The sequence below is a fragment of the Aptenodytes patagonicus genome, chromosome 12 (assembly GCF_965638725.1).
Source record: "Aptenodytes patagonicus chromosome 12, bAptPat1.pri.cur, whole genome shotgun sequence".
Classification (NCBI taxonomy): Eukaryota; Metazoa; Chordata; class Aves; order Sphenisciformes; family Spheniscidae; genus Aptenodytes; species Aptenodytes patagonicus.
In genome coordinates, this window is record NC_134960.1 from 13,382,580 (window position 1) to 13,403,708 (window position 21,129).

General features: G+C 39.2%; 1 protein-coding gene across 1 annotated transcript; it reads left to right on the forward strand.

Annotated features, from left to right (window-relative positions):
- The first annotated feature begins 992 nt into the window (after positions 1 to 992).
- Positions 993 to 20,491, forward strand: LOC143166083 (alpha-1B adrenergic receptor-like). The gene is made up of 2 exons (XM_076350151.1): positions 993 to 2,371; positions 19,374 to 20,491. The coding sequence occupies exons 1-2, from the start codon at positions 1,399 to 1,401 to the stop codon at positions 19,934 to 19,936; spliced, it is 1,536 nt and encodes a 511-aa protein (XP_076206266.1). The 5' UTR covers positions 993 to 1,398; the 3' UTR covers positions 19,937 to 20,491.
- Positions 20,492 to 21,129: the final 638 nt, after the last annotated feature.

The following is a 21,129-nucleotide window of genomic DNA, read 5'->3' on the forward strand; positions in this document are numbered from 1 at the left end:
ACTTTTTGTTTTTAATGGCACCGAGCTATAAAGATCTGAGATTTCTCCCCACCTGGTGACCCAAAGCTACACAAAATGAAGAAACCAAGAAACCACTGTTTTCAACATTAAAGGCTATTATCTAAAAAATAAATCAGTTGTTACTTATTTTTTCCTTTATAGGATACTGTAGGTCTTTTCCCAGAGCTACAATGAGTTAACAACAGTCTCAGTGATCTCACAGCCCTTAGCAAAGATATAGGAACATACTTAAGCATAAAGAGTACTTTGAAAAGACTACTAAATACTTTTCACTGCCTTCACTTTGGCTGTGGGTAAGGGTGCTCAGCTCCGTTCACGGCTGGGATTCACAATGCACCTATGCTTAGAAAAGTTATCTGGCTAGAAAAGAGAAGCCATAGATACTCCCGGTACACAGGAGTATAGAACAAACATAAAGAACTTAATAGAGATTTTGATTTTGATCATCTGTTACTTTTTCATTATTAACAGAAAGTTTACAATTAGAAACAAACTACTCCATGTATGTTTTTATGTGACCATTAAATACTGAATCTATGAATAAACTAGGGATTTTTGGAACCCACCTATTTGTCCTTAGAAGGTGGGAGATGATTAGTTCTCTAAAATGGCATGTGATTCACTTCGATTACAAAGTAAACTCAAATACATGTCCTTGGTGAGCAAAAGGCAAAGGGCGCTAGATCGTTTTGTACTGAAATTGCTTTTTTCACCACATCCCACCGAGTATATTTTTCTCAGATAATAAAACTGTTTTTTTAAAGGTTTCCAATCCAGATTTGTGTGGCAAATGCTTTAATTAAGATTGATATATTCCATTTGTTAGCTTTCAGACTTTGATATGGAAGTTTTAACTTGAACTGCATTGCCCTCTAGCGCTGTGACGGGGCTGGCCGCGGTGATGTCACTAGCACAGGCAGCGTGAGCACAGGCAGCCAGTTCATGCAGAGCTGCCTAAATGCTGACAAACCCTTCCTGGAGACGCATGTCACAGCAGCTAGACAGGGGCATCCTTCCAACAGAACCACAAATGCACAAGGGAAAACAGTAAACCTGTCTTTTATTTCAGGGACATCATGATCGAAACAGCTACTTTCGAGCTCCAGCCAAGACTTCTGCCTGCTAATTTCTGTTTAAACGTGTTCGTATGAGAAATTAAGCAAGTTTGAACAGCCTATTATTTCTGACAGGCTTCAGAGGACTTCATACTGTGCAAGTTTTACGTGCTCATAGCTGACAGCTTGCTGGGAAGATGAGTTCTCAATCTAAAACTGGCCGGTGCTTTGCAGCAACTTCTTGGGTAGAGAGATAACTTTCAGCTGAACTCAAACCATCTGCGTGTCATGCAAGGGATCCAATCATAACTTGCTATGGAGGATGATTTTTAAGATGAATACCTACCTTGGCGATAAATCCAATTCATCAATACCTGGATATTTGAAAGTGCCTGCACTAAATAATGGCAATCTTTCTGCAAACAACTCCAATGAGACAGCAAGCAATCTGGATTCACCTGCTTTGGATATCAGTAGGGCGATAATTGTGGGGCTTATCCTAGGTGCCTTTATACTCTTTGCTATTATAGGTAATATCTTGGTAATTCTCTCTGTTGCTTGCAATAGACATTTAAGAATCCCTACAAACTATTTCATAATTAACCTCGCAATAGCAGATTTGTTGCTGAGTTTCACTGTCCTTCCATTCTCTGCTACACTGGAAATCCTTGGCTACTGGGTTTTGGGGAGGATATTTTGTGATATCTGGGCAGCAGTTGATGTGCTATGCTGTACAGCTTCTATTTTAAGTCTATGTGCAATTTCTATAGATAGATATATAGGGGTACGTTATTCTCTCCAGTATCCAACTTTGGTAACAAGAAGAAGGGCAATTTTAGCTCTCCTAGGTGTCTGGGTCCTTTCCATGGTGATTTCTATTGGGCCTCTTTTGGGCTGGAAAGAACCAGCACCCAAGGACGATAAAGAGTGCCGTATCACTGAAGAACCATTCTATGCTTTGTTTTCTTCCTTGGGGTCATTTTACATTCCTTTAATTGTCATCCTCGTGATGTACTGTCGGGTCTACATAGTGGCAAAAAGGACTACTAAAAACCTGGAAGCTGGGGTTATGAAAGAAATGTCCAACTCCAAGGAGCTGACTTTACGGATTCATTACAGGAACATTCATGAGGACACATTAAACAGCACCAAATCCAAGGGTCACAATCCCAGGAACTCCTTAGCTTTCAAACTTTTTAAATTCTCTAGAGAAAAGAAGGCAGCCAAGACGTTGGGAATTGTGGTTGGCATGTTTATCTTGTGCTGGCTACCTTTCTTCATTGTCCTGCCACTAGGTAAGTTGGTAATGAAGGGATTGCGAGGGGAGGGGGAGGAAGAGGGTTAGTTGTTTACTACAAAAATGTCATAGAAAAAATCAGATGAATGGTAAGTAGCTATCATTTTGAGAACTGCCGTGAACAGATGGAAGGAAGGGAAATGAAAGTAATTTACTTCTGATGTGGCTTTTTCAGAGTCATGCTGAAACTTCGTAAAGTGTGCAGCCTGCAGAAAGTCTGCTCATCTGGTAGTCCTTCTCAGTGATGGGGCAGATGTCAAATCAGGGGACAATATCTTCAGAGTTTATATATTAAATCCCCCTTTATGGTCGCTGTTTGAATTGAATTAGGTTTCAGAAACATTCTTATAGGATGCTTTAACAAAAATCCTAGATAAGAACACAAAAAGAGTTTCAGCACTGAAATGTTCTTGGTTTAGTTTACTGTTAGATGTTCAGTCTATAATACAGTAGGTCTTCTGGCATTATTAGGTGACTTAAATGGAAATGAACCTGATCTAATGATGAGGTGCAAAACTCCCCTGAGCTTTGGGAAGCTGAAAAAGTTCTAGTTCTCAGTTCAAATGTGACTGATCAAATCCCAAAAGCAAACACACAAAGCCCCCTGATCCCCACAGAAAGGTTCTCATTGGTTTCAATAGGTCTTAGTTCAGGCATTTCAGAAGATTGCCATGTGAGCTTTGGGCAGCCACTTTGTTCTCTTTCAACTTTAAAATATTATTAAAGCATTTGATGTAGCCTTAACACATTGCTCTGTTCCCAAGTCCTTGTGAAATTTGCTTGTATTGTCTTTAATACTAGCACTACCTCTGAAGTGGAATATCTCAAGACATTGAATTACTAAGCTCTCAAAAATATCTGTCCAAAATTCATTTCTCTGAGACACAGACAATCTGGCAGCCTAAATATGGAAAGAGATAGAAAAAGAAAAGAGAGAAAAAGCCTTTATTAGTGTTCTGTATTCATGTTTACTTAGTTACCCTACCAAAACATTTCTAATTGAGTGGTAAGCGAGTATTTTTAGACTGTTGTAGAAAACTAAACTGAGTTCAGCAACCTGGTCCTGGTGAAGTGTTATAAAATTATAATTTCAGTGAATGTGTAACATCATTTAGACTAGAATCTTTACTGCAAGACAACTACTTAAGCTATTGCAGGGCAACTCCAGAATCTCTAGTTTATTGTATCATAAACTTAAAAATCTTAACGATTCAAGATCTGCATAAAGCTAATGTTAAGGATGTGAAAAATTCCAAACAGAAGGAAAATTGTGAGCAAAGTTCTCTTTGGCTACTGAAGTTTAAGTCCTTGTGCTGGCTCTTAAAGGAAGTTTATAACATAGAGCAAGTTTCCTACTATTGCAAAAATACATACTGGTGGATAGAAATATATTTTTACCGTATGGTACCAGTAGTAGTACTAGGTATGTAGCTAGTAGGTCATGATCCTCTGATAAAGTAGATTCCCTCCTTGATTTTGAATTATTGAAGGAACTTTGGAGAAAAAAACCAAATGTGCATGCAGCAGAGCATACCCTTAGCTAGCAGAAGCCAGTATAGCTACTGATACTGTTCAACGAACACAGATGCAGACCAGTCCATTAAAAACATTATGGTCACAGGGCAGAAGAAATGTGAGAAACAATTAAGTTCCTTGAAAGAGTGTCAGTTTTCCCTTTGAGAAGTTATTTCAAAGCTCCTGTTCTTTCCTGGGAGGTTTAATGAGTCGTTGCTTAAGACACCTGAGTGGAGAATTTATTGCTTGTCACAACACGATTTTATCTCTCATATAAATTGTGTCCAAGGCATCAGTGAGGTGACAGGCTGAAAGCCTCCACCACAGCACACTGTGTACTGGCAGAGGTGCTGGGTGGCCTGAAGGGCTAAACCCACTGCTGTGGGCTCTGACTCAACACAGACTGAGTGTCTGTAACCCCCAACACGCTCGCTTCAGTGCTGTGAGCGCCTGGTGCCCCACAAAGACGAGATTCAGAAAGAGTTGCCATTGTGTCAGTTAGAAGAGTGAAAAAATCAGCGTCTTGGCGTTGCAATATAGACTGCTGGCTCTCCTGTCCTCTGTCTAGAAATCCTTTCAGGGGCCCAACTCTTAAGTGACAGCCTTTAGTCTAAGAAAGGGGGGAAAAAAGGTATACATAGTTTCTAATCTAGTATCCAAATGCATTTAAATAGTCGGTACTTTCCCTTTGTTTTGCTGACTAGAAATAGGGCTGGTTTTGTTCCTTGTCCCTGATCTCTTTTTTTAATTTATTCAGCAGATTGCAGAACCTTGTACTTTTCATCTCTGTGTATCAGTGCAAAGTTAATTAATGATGTTAGGCATGACTAAAGCATTGCTCACTAAAACAGGTGGGGAAAAGACCTTTTCCTGACACGCATAGTGCAGCCATTCTTAACTGGAGGAGAGGGTAGAGCAGTGGAGAAAGACTTCTTAAGGAACTTGCTGTGTGCTACATTCTTTATACCAGAAATCTTTTGCTTTGTGTCTTGAAGTCACGAAATTAAATGAAATGCTATTATGAACCCTTACAAAAAGCACACAATGGTATGAAATCAATTTCAGTGATAGGCAAACCATAGAATCCAAAAGGTACTGATGATTTACAAAACTCTCCATAGGTGCCCTGGGGTGCTTTAATCACAACCCACTCGCTCATCAGTGCAGGACTGCAAACTGCAATACGTTTTCTGCTACTGAGTCCAGACAAGATACTTACCTTCACTACACTGGAAGGATAGGCTTCTTCCTTAGCCTGTATTTTTCACACCTTATATTTGCACTATTAACCAAAATCATATCCTCACATCCGCATCTCTACTATTTTTTTTGCTCCCTGTTTCACTCAGTAATGCCATGACTCTGCAGAACGGTGTTAGCAGAGCAGCTCTGGATTTCTGAGGATCCAACCACAAAACATTTGACAATCGGTAAACGTTATTTCTGCAACACCTCAAAATCATGTCTTAACAAATCTGCTTATACGGCAAGGAGTTTCCTTCATGTTAAAAGTGTTCTCAGCTCTGCTACTAGTTTTCCAGGCAAAATTAAAATTCTTCCACTCTGGCATTTCAATATATTCCGCAGCTACCCATTTTGATATCCCAGACAAAGGATTATTGCATCAGGTGGCAGATATATATTGGGAACTGACGCGGTGCTGAAAGCAGAGATATTGCTTGAATAAATATTCCACAACAAAGGAAAAGAAATAATATTAACATTTACAGAATGTTTTTCAAGCAAGAATCAAAAGGCTTTGCAAGGAAAGCTCTCTGACAGAGCTCTGTATACAGGTACAGAGAGGAATTACAGCACTGACACTATGATGTACTGAGCATCACGAAATGATCAGCATGAAGAATGACCCACAATCTCTTTTTGTAGGACTGAACCATGCTGCCTTCAGTGTTAAGCACCTGATGAAGCAGCAAAACTCGTATCAAAGAGAATCATGTGAGAATTTGTTTTTATTTGAGTAGCTACCAGATATTCTTTCCAGAGCGCAATAGAGCTACAGAATATCCTTGTTGCGCACATTCATAAATGCTCCATGGTTTTGTAAACAGTTGTCTTGCCACTCAAAATTATTTGTGGCAAAGCATAAAAAATAAAATGAAGACATATGTGTCTTTGAGACAACTTCTTGTGTCATAAATTCAGTGACTCAGCTTTGAAGAGTAAGTATCTTGCTTCTTTAAAATAAATGTTTCTTTTCTTTCCCCTCATACAAATCCTTTCTTAGGCATCAGGACTATATTAAATATGCATTGCTGAAAAATGCTGAGTAAAATAGATGATTTCTACCTAAAGACTAGAGTCCTGCAGAAATAAGGTAACACTCATTAAAACTCCCTCTTTTAAACAAAGGAATATCCAATTTTATGCCAATACCTTTATTAAAAAAATGAATCCAAAATGAAGGATAATATGTTTCCCCCTGGCTACTAGGTAAAAGTTTAGTCTCATTCCTGTTAATTGAGATATCAGAGTGGGCTTGCCAGTCTTCTCCCAGACACACACATGCACCCCCCCTGCAAAGGGAAAACTCACCACTTCTAGTACTTTAACCAAAGCATATTAACTTCCCCAGCCTATTGCTTAACTCCAGTGGAGATCAGCAGAGCATTATTCACTTCCTAGTTCAGTGCCTAACTCCCTCTGCTCCCACAAAACCTGTGATCTTATCCACTGAAGTCAGAAACAAAATTCTTCTAACTTAACTGGCAGTGGGCTAAGATCCCAAGAGCCTCATAATGAAGTACAACTGTTTTGATTATCCTTATGTATGAAGCTTTTGAAACGTCTCTATAAAATAATAAAAAAGAACATAAAAATATTCTGCATGCTACAGGTCAGCCAATACAAAATTATTCTTAAAATAAAATGTTATTCAAGTACAGTATGTAGATTTATGTTACATCAGGCCAACTTCTGCACCTCTGAACCAAGAATACCAAATTAGGCCACTTAGTTTCCCATGGGAAACACTTCAAGGCATTAGGTCCAGTGCTGTCAATGCAAGTGGATTCTGCTTTCTGCAAGGCTTTAGGCCTGGTTTGTTTTTCATCTCGTTTTGGTCTTGCCCCCTCTTCCCCTCTCTAACTAGCCTAGCTCTCTAGATTTGATGCCCTCAAGTTAATAGTTATACAGAATTTGGACAAATTAATGATACATGTGGCAATCTGACTCTCTGCCCACTTGCAGGTCAATCTCTGGTACAACGTTCAATTGCACAGATGATAGCAGGAACCTGCTCCTCCTATTTTCTAGCCAATTCCTGTAAAACTAAACATCATAAGGTCATTTCGTGATCAGTACAGCATGTTTTGTCACACGTGGAGGACTAGATTATTTCAAGATGATTCATTTTACTACTAAAATAGCCTCCCTTAAGCCCTAGTTTAAGCTATTTGGTTTGCAAAGGATGCCAATTATCAGTTACTTACAGACTTCTGTTTTTTAGAACAAAGTTGTTTGTTATCAAAGCAGATGAAACTGCACAAATTCTGGGATACTTCCTATGCAGGCTTTTGATTTGCAGGTCAGAGGAACAAAGGGAAATCTTAAAGCATACAGTCTTACCAAAGCAAATACGCAAAGCAATACAGAAAAAATACAAAGAAATCAACCCATGGTGACTATTCAGCCTCAGAGATGGCAGTAACTCCTATCTCAGGTGATCAGAAAGCTCCAAGGAAAAAAAAATTCAGGACTCAGCCACTGGGCAGTAATAGGAAATCTCAAAACTACTGAAATCAAAGACAGGAGAGAAGTGATAATTTCAGAGGAAACACTGCTTTCAGCATCCAGCATCCAGCAAGGCAGTGGACACAAGATACTTATTCCAAAGGCATTTGCAAACATATGTGCTATTGCTCAGGTTGGTAGTCATGATGAAAGCACTGAGTAAAGTTATACATGTGGAAATGGTCCTAAAGCATCAAGGCCACACCTCAGGATCTCAGCTGCATGTTCTTTAGTGTATCTATCTGTGAAATACAGACATGAACAAAAAGTGATGGGTATTTTAGTATCTTCACTAAAGTCCTCCTCCATAGCCCATTGCAAGACTTTGAGCTATTTTGATGGGCTTTCAAGTGATACCTGGAAACTGAAAAGCAATAACCATCAGTCTCTAAATAACAAAAGGGAAAAAATATAATGGAAATTCATACAATATCTTTGTAGCTGTGTTATTCAATTCCATGCTGGAGTCCTATTATTTACTAACCATGTCCAAGACAGATTGTCTCAGTTATAAGTCAGAAGCAAGAAGGGGAGAAAAAGACACCAAAGCATGCCCAGTCACTGAAGATATTTAAGTATAATAAATGAAATGTCAGCAGATTTAGATTAGCTTTTCTAGACTCCCTTAATCAGCTAATCCTTTCAAAACAAGCATAAGCTTGGCCCATATTCTTTCTAGTTAGCAATCTGCAAAAGTCTAACTCTTTTGGACAAAATAATAACAACAATAATATCATGTTTCTGTCCCTATCTACTGTCAGTTTTAGAGTACCAAACAAGATTCTTACTAAAATTGATCTTGATTTTATCATATTTATGTGAGGGCAACACAATTTAAACACAAGTGAATTCCCTCCATGGTGTAAGTCATAGCTATTCTAGACTGAGAGGTGGTAGACTAGTGTATACAAGGATATATAGGGTTCGTGTCAAGAATGTAAGTGCTTGATGGAATTTTTCCATCTCTCATGTATTTTCCGTATCTTGTATCTCCATATTTTGGTATTCAAGATATACTCGGAATTTTTGCTAATATGACAACTATGGATGAGGCATGAAAAACCTTAACCCTGTTGCTTTTTTTTTACTGTTCCTTTTTAAACTACAGCTTTCCTCTTTCTTCCTCTTTCTGGGCTGGGCAAATAAAGCCCCTATTTGTCTTTTCTATTGCTCTTCTAAACACCAACTTGCAAATGGTCTGTTGTACCATAAGTTTTTAAAAATAATTTTCAAGTCTCAATGCTTTAAGCATCAACATCATCTTTTGTATGATGCTGTAGGAAGGAGAGTCATAGACTGCAGACCAGAGCAGGACCCCTGGAAATCACAGATTATCTCTTAACTTCTGCCTATCAGAGACAATCTTACCATGCCAGGAGTGCCATTGTTAGTAGCTCTCTGGTTAAATATGTAGGTACTGTCCCTTTAAAAATGCAAATAGAGCTACTCTGCTTTGCAGTTGCTTGTAATATAAGAAGGTGTAGCAACTCTGGGTTTTAAAAAAAAAGATCTAATCCCTATCTGTACTACAACTTCCATCAGCAAAGCTTCAAGGGAAGTAAAGTCCTGGTTTTATTTTGGCCATTCTAGATAAATCTCTATTTTTGGAGCCTTTAAAAGGCTCTCAAATTTGAGCCATTGTGATTGAAGTTCATGCAGGTCTCACAGAAGTGATTTGTTCATCTGAAATATGAGGCACCCTTTATCAGAGAGAGACAGTGTGGATGACAAGAAATTGTGGATTTTAATTAGGATAAGAAAATAGAAACAATAACCTTTCTCAGCCTACAAGACAGCAAGGAAAATGTTTTCCTTAGGCTTTGCTCTTACTCATGAACATATCCATAAGGGGAAGTACTCTTTATGGTCAGATTCTGCATTTGTGTATGTCTGCTACTTTCATTTGCCTGCTTAAGAACTTGTCTACACAGGATCAGCCCTTAGATTGGTAGCAGTTACTGAGTTTAGTTAATACCAATAATGTATTGGTTTGCAGACTTTTATTTCCCTGTTTGAATGGGATGGAGGAATGAGTATAAACCACTTTTACCCTGTCAGAACAGTTAGGGGAGACACCTCTGTGTGAATTCCTTGACTCAACATTCCTTGACTCCCCTTCCTGAAGGGAAATGAAAGACTCAAGGGCTGAGGACTGGCTGAATGATACCTTCATCACCCTTCACAAGTATTTGCTCACCATAGGGCCAGAAGGCTCCAGCAAAGAGAATCCCGCAACTGCTATAGGCAGTCAGTTCTAGGACATAAATTCCTCACAACCAGGTCACTTTTCTTACTAGCTGGCCTAGATCCATGCACATATACCTAACGTACTTATTAATATAATGAAGAATGAGAACTACTGTACTTGCAACAGCATCGTATTTGTATTTCTATTTCTCCCACATTATCTTCTGCAATGTAATTCCCTAGTCAGTTATTCCTTATTTGATATTTCTCCTTCCTCAACAGCAGAGTGCTCCCCCCAACACACACACATAAGTTACCCACAAACATGGGAGTGCAGGTCTGGAGCATGTTGGTGACTGCGGGGTAACTGTGATTCCCATGGTGTCCCCCAGCCTGGCAGCCCAGGCACCGCTGGGATATGCACCCCAAGGCACCCCACAGAGACACCAACATGCTTGAAAGCCATAACCAAACGCTAGCCATCATTACTGGTTTGTAGTAGTTATAATTTAACCATCTTTCCTTTAATTTTCTTTATTGAATTTTATTCTGTTGATTTTGGATGCTCTTCCTATTTCTCAAGATCTTTTTTCACTGTTATCCTAACCCTCTTCTCCAGAAGGCCTGCAGTCCCTCCCAGCTTGATCAACTCTTAATTTTATAACCATACTCTCTATTTCATCCTCTACTGTTTGTAAACTGTGGGTTTTTTTCCTGTATTAAATAAATCCAGGGGAATGTAAACAAACACTGAATGCTGGAAGGAAAGAGATCAGGAGCTTTAGAAATCCAATTAGCTTTAAAACCTTGGCACGCTGACTTGGCTAAGCATGTGGTAGAAAGGGCCGCAGAAAGCTTAAATAAAAGACAAACACATCCTTTCCGCATTCTCTAAACTCATAACAACTCTGGTCAGAGGCAGCTTATTACTTTTACAGGGAGAATTTTACTATCTATATACATGTAGCATTTGAGCTTTCCCTGTTCATTAAGAAGTGGCTGTAACTTAGCCATTAGCAGCTACCAGCAGTTACGGCTGCAGCAGCAGTCACAGCGTGAACTGCAGGGGAGAAGAGGAGGTTCCCAGCCAGGCCACCAGCAGCCATCTACTGCCTAGCACTGGGAAAGTCTCTCGCTGATCACATTACAAATTTGATCAAGTCGCTTTTCATAGGAAGGCTGAGTTCCATCATAAAACAAATTTCTTGCAAAACAATACCCATTTTTGCAAAAGTTGTCTTCTCGAGAGCAGATTGAGAGACAGGGTTTGATATTATTGAAGCTTCCTGATTTTCATGTTTCAGAACTCATTTGTTATCATTTTGTTTGCAAAGCTTTTGACCACTACAGCGATTTTTAAAACATTGGCATCTTCTCTTATGGAGAATGTTGAAAAGTTCAGATTTATCTCCAGTCAGAATGATTCCAATCTGCACCAAAATGGAATCATTCTCTCCTCTGAATGAAGGAGGATATGTTTGCCTTCCAAGGTTACCTTAACTATTTAAATTTGACCAGACTCTACAACAAAACTTCCAAATACTTATTACCAATTCTCTAACTATTTCTATTTTATAGTACTCAAACAAGAAGGTGGTTTTCTCTCCAGAATATCCCCACTCAGTGTTTCAAGTTTTGAAATCCTTCATTTTCTACTTGTTACGAATACAGACAAGTAGTTTCAAATTTTATGGCTTTTCTTTAATCTTAAGACAATGACAAAAACCTGTGCAGTGAAGCTCTCCTTCTACCCCATTATTGTTTCACGACATATTTTATTGTAGCTAGTTTGCTATTACTGGAATATCAACTGACACACAGCAAAGCACTTAAACTACACCAGACCATTTTGTTTCAATAAAAACAAATGTTGTATTTGTTCCAGTAAACAGAAACATACCCTCACCCTAGGTTGGATCACATCTAAGCAAAACTGGATTTTGAAATGTGATTTTTTTGTAACAGACAGAAAACATAGCACCTGACAACCCAAAACTCATTCATAGAGACTTTTTCTCCTTAAATCCAGGAAATTCGCAGTGCTCCTGCCCAACTATTATCTAATCTAAGTACCAAATACTTGATTCTGAACAGAACTGATGATTCCATGAGTAATTTAGATACTTGATATCAAATACACAACTTATAAAAATGGATGTTTAATTAATGGAAAGTCAGTTATCACAACATAAAGTGATTAGAAAGGAGATTAGCAGTTGGAGTTAAAAACTAAGTAAGACATAAGGAGAGTAGAAATACATATTTAAAAATTAAGAGGAAGAAAGGAAATAAGTAACTGGAAAGTGAACATGCCTGGACAGAAAAAGAAAAAGCAGAGACATTAAAGGGAAGGCAGACAGTAAAGGAGAATGTGGTAAATTTTAGATTAAAAAATCATTAATAGTTTAAAATTTTCCTCCCACCGGGCACAAATAATAAATATATGGCATTCTTGAAAACACACACACAGAGAATACCCTCTCCCGTGAAGATGACTCACACAAACATTAACATAGGATGTAAAACTATTCGAATGTCCCTATCGAATGCAAGCTACAGGACATTGGGCTGTGCAACCTGATCTAGTTGAAGATGTCCCTGCCCACGGCAGGGGGGTTGGACTAGATGACCTTTAGAGGTCCCTTCCAACCCAAACTATTCTGTGATTCTATGACTCTATAACAGGAACGGAGCCAGTAGACGGAACGAAGTGATTATGCCCTTTTACGCAACACTCATCAGACCGTGTCTGGAGTACTGCATCCATGCATAAATGGTTGAGTCCCCATCCCTGGAGGTATTTAAAAGACGAGTAGATGAGGCACTTAGGGACATGGTTTAGTGGGTGGTGGTGTTGGGTCGATGGTTGGAATCGATGATCTTAGAGGTCTTTTCCAACCTCAATGATTCTATGATTCTATGATTCTATGCAGGGTAAGACAACAGTAAACGGGAGTGAGTCCAGTGGAGGCAATCAAAATGATTATGAGGCTGGAGCACATTGTGTGAGGAGAGGGTGAAGGAACAGGGCTTCCTCAGCCTGGAGAAGGGAAGGTTTCAGGGGACCTAATGCAGTGTTGACCCTGCTTTGAGCAAGGGGCTGGACAAGAGACCCCGTAACATCCCCTCCCACTGCAATAATTCTGTAATTCTATTAAGTTCTTGGCTTTCAGTCCCATCACGTATAAATATATATATATTCCTTGCATGAAGGATGAAGGGAGGAAATATAACCACACAATGGAACCCAGTGGTATCTCACAAATGACTGTCATCACAAACAACTGTTGGTCACTTATACATAGTTGTTTATTTCCTCTGTGTGGCTGGAAGTAGCACACAGAGCAGAATGGGACAGAGATATCAAAGGCAATTTTAAAAGTTTTAGCTCATAAACATTATCTTACATGTTATTTTTCAGATTCGAACTCTAGCTAATCACTATAGTGTCTGATCACCTTGCATGTGCACACAACTGGAGTAGCAAGTTTTCTCCCTTCTCCTGGAAGTAGTTTGGAGGGTTTTGGTTGGTTGGTTGGTTGCATTGGCACGTCTAATTTTGATGCTAAGTTCCGTCTTCCATAAAGTGGAAGTGGAAACTCAAACATGTCCTGTGTATTACACTTTTGTCAAGAAGCTCGCCAACTATTACATGAAGGATCCTTGAATAGAAGGTCTTAACTTTCCCACCCTCCTTTCTGTACGAATACAGTAGTCAGTTGTGAGAGGTAGCAAAGGAGCAGGTATGTAGATGGAAGAAAAGTAACAGAGCAGGAAAGAATATGAGAGTAGTGTGTGTGTATGTGTGCGTGTGTGAGTGTGTGTGCGTGTGTTTCTCTGCTGCAGAGGGCTACATCAAAACTTCCTTCAGTGAAGAGTTTTACTTAATTAAGAGTATTGGGATTAAGCCAGTCCTGCTGCTCACCCTGCTATTTTAAGGATTCTTCCAAAGTCCACTGAAGTCCTTATGAGCCTTTACAAAGGCTTTCAAAGACTCCCACTGACTCCAGTGGACTCTGAACTTTAATGGCTCAGTGATGTTCTGGCCAGATATTCTGCAGAATATGTGAAGACAATTAATACAGCAAATTGTTTCCCACAATGTTTTCTAATTTATTGAGGGTGCACAGTATTGAGTTTCTGAAGTATTTCCTGTTCTCCATGTGTGCTGGACACAGGCTTTGCAAAAACTTCATCAGTGTCAAAGGTGCAATCAGAGGTAAGATTGTGGTGCTATGTTTAATAAATCACATGGTTTAGTGCAGAAAAATAAAAGAGAATAGAAAATATACATTCCCTTAGAATGAAGCTGTTAAACACGAAGCATCAGGAGAGAGATCAGTTTGAGTAGAGAAGTCTACTCTGGCTACCCCTATCACAAATAAATCACTGAGGAGATAATCATATGCAAAATTTTCCAGCCATTTTGAAAAGCAATCTAAATCAGTACAGGGAAATATTTAATCTGTTTATCAGACTGTGATGGGAACGTAGTTGGAGATTAGGGAAGGAAATATTAGTCTGATGTTTAGAGAGTGTGTCTAGTAGGCTTAGCTTTATCATTTTATCAAGGTACCAAAATAGCCCGCAGTTGTTTGCTCCCGACAGGTTAATTATGAGGTAAAGTATGTGTGCAGCTAAATAGACGGTATTGTCGCTAATTCCAAGAATAAGGTAGGGAAAAGGGTAATGTTAAAAATATACAAGCTAATCAAAATATTTTTCATATCTTTATATGGTGAAAGGCAGTGGAGCTTTGCCTAATAGTCACCAAATTAAACTATATTTAGAAATACATGGCATGTATAGCAACATCCACCTAAACCACCTTCTGGATTATAAAGAACAGCTTTTCTTCGCTCTGTAGAAAACTCAGGCTGGGATTCCACCCAGTGAGGAGGGACCGAATACAAAAACTCAGAAACTTTCCATAGCCCTAAGAGAGTAAGTGCTCAAATAAGTATCTGTCTCAGACATTCCATTTTTCTAACAGTTAATCCTCAACCTAAATAATGGATATATTTACCAAGGGGATCTAAGACTACAGTGTCAGTGGGATTCCAGTACTGCAAATGCAAAACTCTGCTGGGCTGCCAAAACTTAAGCCATAAAGTTTTCCTGATGAACAGTTATATTCTGCAGAGTTAATCAGAGAAAGTAGGACTAGAAGGGATCTGAGGAGGTCATTCAGGGCATCCTCCAACCCAAAGGCTGGATCAGCTGTACATAAATCAGTACATGTGTGTCTACTCTGTTTTTAAGAGCTTCCAGGGTTAGATTTTTACACCCTTCTTAGGCAGTATGTTCCAGAATTTTCCTGTCTTGGAAGACAGAAATTGTTTCCCAATCCATAATCTGTTTGTCTTGCTGCAATTCAAATCACTGTGCTTCATATATTTGCCACTGTGGACATGGAAAACAATTTAATTTCCTTCTTCTTTGCATGTAACTTTTATGTTTTTAAAGACGAATTGTGATGTCTCTCCTCAGTCCTTTTTCCTTCACCGTGATGGAAGTTGTATTACAAAACTACTACATTTCAGAGCACCTGTAGCTTTTGGTGGTGGAGGATCCCTTCATTAGCCATGGATCCCTTCATAAGTAGAGTTTTGCTATGATCATGTAGTCATCGCATATAGCCTCTGCAGGGCCAGCAATGTATGTGCTCACGTGCGTCAACCAGTTTCTGTTAATCTCAGAAAATATTCCTGAATTCTGCTTCTTCTTGGGTGGTGGTGAAGGTAGCAGGAACCCACCAAACACACTACTTGAATGCGCTGTACTACCCACTGTGAGTTCTAGTGGTTAAGAGAGTCATGCCAGGTTTCATGGTTCTCCTCCTGGTAAAACCAAAACTTTCTTACCGGTGAAAATTATTTAGCACATGACCTTCAGCTGATTGCTTTTACCTTCCCCCAGCTCAGATTGCCTACTGGTAAAATCAGGAGGATGGCATGAAGTCAGGATGACTGACAGATGAGAAGTGCTATCTGAGAGCAAATGAGTCGTGCTTCTATATATGAACTTACTCTCACTGGGACTGCAGCGACCTCTCTTATTGCTAGGGCCTTCTTGGAATAATCGTCTACCACCTGACTTTTGAAAAAACTAGCAAGTAATAGCGCATTATACCATAGACAAAATTCATCAATGAATGAAATCCATCTCTGATCAGAGCAGTTGCTCATATATGTATATATAAGAAAGGGTAGAGCAGTTAAGAAGAATTCTATCCAGTTTTAATACATCAGTCTGAAGGAAGAGCAATTAACACACCAGTCAATAACTCAATGGCCTATTTATCAAATTAATATTCCTTGTTCAGAAAAGCATACTTCCTCACCTTCTTGTGAAAACTTAATCTACTAGTTTGTGTATAATTTAAGAGTCAAGCAACACTTGCATTGTGCTGTTTGCAGAACCAGGAAAAAGTGGAGAATGAGGTAGTGTTTAATGTTTTCATTAACTCCTTGAGACTTATTCCTGAATTTCTTAGTTTCAAAACTTTTCTACTATTGTAGTGAAATGCTGATCTTTATTTTTAAATCGCACCACCACATAGCTTTCCAAACTGATCTATTTCCAGATTTTCTGTTAATGACTCAGCTAGGGTCATGATAGCTTTTAAATGCTTGATTCGGGCTCAGTGATTTTTCCAGAATCAGGCCTGAACACAAGGTGTCTCCGTCAGTCAGGGTTGCTATGAGGAAATTCTCTGCTCTTTTGTGTTGCTGCCCTTTAATATAAAAGAGCTTCGAAAATGCTTGCTGCAGCTGCTGAAAATGGCCTGCTGTCGTTTTTTTCAAATGGCATTTGAAAAATAGATTATCATGAAAGATAGACATAAGCTCCTTACCTTTTTCTCTTAAAGAACACATTTCTTGAAGCAGTTTACAAAGCTTAGCCATTTTTCAGCACTCAGCTTTTTATCTTTTTCCCTACTTGGTCTCTTAGCCTTTACTGTATGTAGTTATATTTGGTTCATTTGGTGCAATATAGATTACGCAAGCACAACTCATTTATCTGCATTGGTTCCCAATTTTCTTCTTTATAGCTTAGCTCATTTTATTTGTCCTTAGGGAATTTCACAAAATTTGTCAGTAAACGTCCTTAATTATTTTTTTTATTTTATTGAAAACTATACCATAGCATTTACTCTGTTCGTATTTAACCTGCCTAAAAATATTTGAATCTGGTAGAGGAATGTCCTGTAGATTTTCAATTGTTACAGTATGAGAGAAAGGCAAACCAACTGATCTGGAAAAACTCACCACTGCTCACTCAACATTCACACATAAGAAAAAATGGGAACTCTTTAGCCACGTCACGAGGTTTACTGGGCTTTAAGAGCTAAAAATAATTTATATTTTAAAAGAGTTCCAGAAAACAATTTAAGAAATTTATCAGTATGAGCTCCAAAAAGTTCCTTGTTGTACATAATCATGCTTTCTACTTGTTTTGTAAAGTCACAAAGTTTCTCTTTTCCCTAAACTGAAGGGAAAATATTAGCAATAATTATTTACAAAATGAATCCTGAAAAGCTTTGCAACTGGGCATGTGGGAGGTTTTGGAGCATCTTCCTCATCTTGGCTGCAGTTATAAACTTAGATCAACTTTTCCTAAAGCTTTATAAGAATTTGACACCCATTTAATGGCTTATTCCATAGAATTACAGGAATTGTCACTGAATCTTTCATCAAAGAGTATGTAACACTCACAAGACATGGTTGAAGTGCTTGCATTGATTTATCTGTTGGAAATTCATCAAATACAATTCGTGGTTTCTTTGATGCTAGACATGATGTACTCTGTACTTCCTGCAATATCAATCAGGATAGATGGAGGATCTCCATCAAATGGAGAGAAGAGGCATTTGTCAAACCCTGCAAATCATTAGCAGCAACAAAGCAATAAGGGACATGGGTTCAACTGACAAGAGTCTTGCACATGGAGAAAAAGTCAGTAACGTGCAAGAGTCATGAAAGAAATACTATGAACCTTGTAATTTAAAACCTCCATTTTAACCTTAAGGACTAGCATGTTGCTTAGCTCCGAGGCAATAGGTAGAGCTAGTGCTAGCTGGCACTGTCCCAAAACACTGCCAGGGAAAAAAATCTATTATTCTGGATTCACAGGATCTTTCCTGACTCCTATTGCCCAAGTGAGGGGAAGGAAGAGTCTCTCCAGATAGCTGATGCCATCTCAGCATCTTATTTTCACTTCTAAGCCAGCTCAGGGACTAGTTGACACACAGAGGAGGGCAGTGGATGTGTGAGGCATGATACATACTTACCTCCCTTTGGCTTTCTTGTGAGCTAAGAAGATTCAGACCCCTATAGCCAGCAGCAGGCCAGCACTGTCATCTACAAACAGCAGTATCTGCTGTGGCACATATGAGCTATTTATCCAAGAAGCTAGGAAGTGCTTTTGCATAGTTTTGAGGCCCAAGCCACGGCCTCTACATTGCTATGAGATGGGAAATATGCCTAGAATCACATCCCTCCCCACTAAGGCATCCTGACAGTCAGAACTGACTCAGCTGCTTTCACAGCCCAGGGAATCTGAAACCACTCCAGTGTGAAAGGTCGCTCTTCTCAGAGATGTGACATTCAGGCTTGAGTGTCGCCTTCCATTTGAAAAACACTTCAAATCTAACTCCAGTTCTTGAAATAAGAATTCTCTCCTGAATCCCTGCTCTTTGATTACTTCAGCCAGACACAAAGGTGTTTTCCCAGCTGGATAACTGTTGAATGCCTGTTTTGCTTAAAAAATGTCATACGTTCTTTTACAAAGCCCCATTTGCTAAATTTAGCTATCAATTGCTTGCTTTTAATACTAAAAGTACATGAAATTGATTTCCCAGTATGAGTTTTTCATTTGGGCAGCCTCTTTAGGGAAATTATTTGGTTGTGAATGGAAGAGGAATTATTCATAAAATAACCTCTTTGTTTGGGTTACACCATTTTTATGAATGCCTGGGATATTGGAAGCACCACAATTAACTTCAGGTTTCAAGAGGTTTGTACTATCATAATAATCTAGATAAATGGGGTGATGTTTAGGAGCTGCCAGAGAATGTATTGGAAGTTATAAGGTATGTCTGAACACACTCTTTCCAGGAAGCCTGAGAACAGTTAGAACTTTTTCTTCAAAAATGACATTCGAAAGCTCTTTGAGAAGGCACAGCCTTATTCCATGTGTGCATTGTGCAACAGCTTCAACAATGGAGGTTTGGTCTTTCATTGGGATCAATAGATGTTAGTGCAACAGATGTGTACATATAAACACAAGGACTGCTTTTTAATTCTTAATTCTATATTAATTATGATGTGCTCCGTTAGCTTTCAGATGGTGGAAATGATTTCCTTATTAGCTTTAAAAATAACAAAAATAACATTTTATTACCAAAAGACCAAAAATGAAAGCAACATGCAATAAGGATTTTTAATAAACAGGTTCTAAGAGTGATCTGATGGGACATTTACCCTTCCTAAAGGCAGGCAAACCAATTATCTCAGATATTGTCTCTGCTTGTTTCTTCTGGACAGGATCTCTGTTTTCAGCTCTGAAGCCCCCTGAAATGATCTTCAAGGTGATTTTTTGGCTTGGCTACTTTAACAGCTGCTTGAATCCAATCATCTACCCTTGCTCAAGCAAAGAGTTCAAGAGGGCTTTTATACAGATCCTAAAATGCCAGTGCCACCGTCGAAAGCAGCTGGGGTGGTGGGCCTACAGCTACAGGAACTGGAATCGGTGCTCCTTTGAACACCCCAGGAAGGACTCACTGGAAGATAGCGGGAGTTTCCTAAGTGGCAGTCAGAGGACATTATCTTCAGCATCTCCCAGCCCCGGCTACCTGAGCAAAATCACTCACCCACATATGGAGATGTGCACATTCCAGGAATGGAAAAACTCCAGCTCTTTCCTGAGCCCCTTACGGGAAGGCAGCAGACAAAAGGACCCATGCCAGTTCTTTACCTTCAATCTCTTAACAGAGCGCAATGGACACGTTCCTGCTGGCAGCCAAGCTTCCAGCAGTGGGGACCATGAGGCCATCTGTGACACACTGAATGGCAAAACTGACTGTAGAGCAAACATGACACTGGAATGAACAGATTCTAAACAGTCTGTTCTCTTTGTACGCTAACCTGTTTGACATTTAGCCCAGGTGAAGAAATGGACCTTTGCACAATTTCTCAGTATAGCACTAGAAGGAAGTCAGTGGAAAACAGGCAGATTTATGTCACAAGAGTGGCAAAGTGTAGGGGCTAACCATATTCCCAGTCAATTGCCAGACAGGCTACTGAAGCAAGAACAGAATGCAGGGAAGGCGCCGCATAAACCCAGGGAAGTGCACATCCAACTATTTAGCTGTTGTGGAAGTTCTGTGGAACAGCCAAACTCATATGTATATAGAAAGACTGTAAAAATATGGGGCTGGGCAGGGGAAATGTGTATGAATGTGTGTGTGTACGTGTGTGCTAGCCGCGTGTATGGATGCCTGAGAGTGGAAGTGAGCAATGCAGTGTTGTTTGTACCTCTCCAGGGTACTAGTTGCCGCTGATTTTGCCTGTAAATTCTTATTGTTGTTGTACTTCACTGTACATTAGCACTTTAGAAGTGGAAAACAATGTCAAAGATTAAAGTAATTTCGCAACAATTTAAACACTTGCACCTATTACTATAGGACTGGAATTCAGCCAAGTTTTCACTTCACGATTTTCACTTCAAAATAAAACGCTCATAGTGGTTAAGTTTGCCATTGTAACTCCTAGGATGCTCTTGAATCTCTCTGCAGTTGCTTCCCTTCCATGACTCCCTTATCACCAACATATGTAACTCCTCTATCCTTCACCATGTTCTTTTTTGAAAGTTTGAAAATACCAGCAATGATGAGAGCTCACAATCTACATTTCAGCACATTAGTAAGTGTCCTGTAAACATACAGGCTACCAGAGGATCTGATTTCTAAAAGCAACACTCATAAATCACTCCAAATACCTCATAAACAGTGTCGTGGACACAGCACAAAAGAGCACTGACCGCTGGAGGCCCAAAACCCAGCCTTGGGACAAATACACTGAGCCCCGGGTTCTTTCAGCACACTTTGAAAATAGTATTGCACATCTAGAGGCTTTTATTTTGCCACTCAGATGCAAAAAGAAAGAGTCAAAACAATGGAGTAGTGTAAGTTTCACTGTCATTAATATTTTTCAGCTCAGTAATACAGTTTTGCAACACAATTACTGAGAATATCTTCTAGGACATTTTAGATCATGTTTGGAAGTTATTTTCATCTCTTGC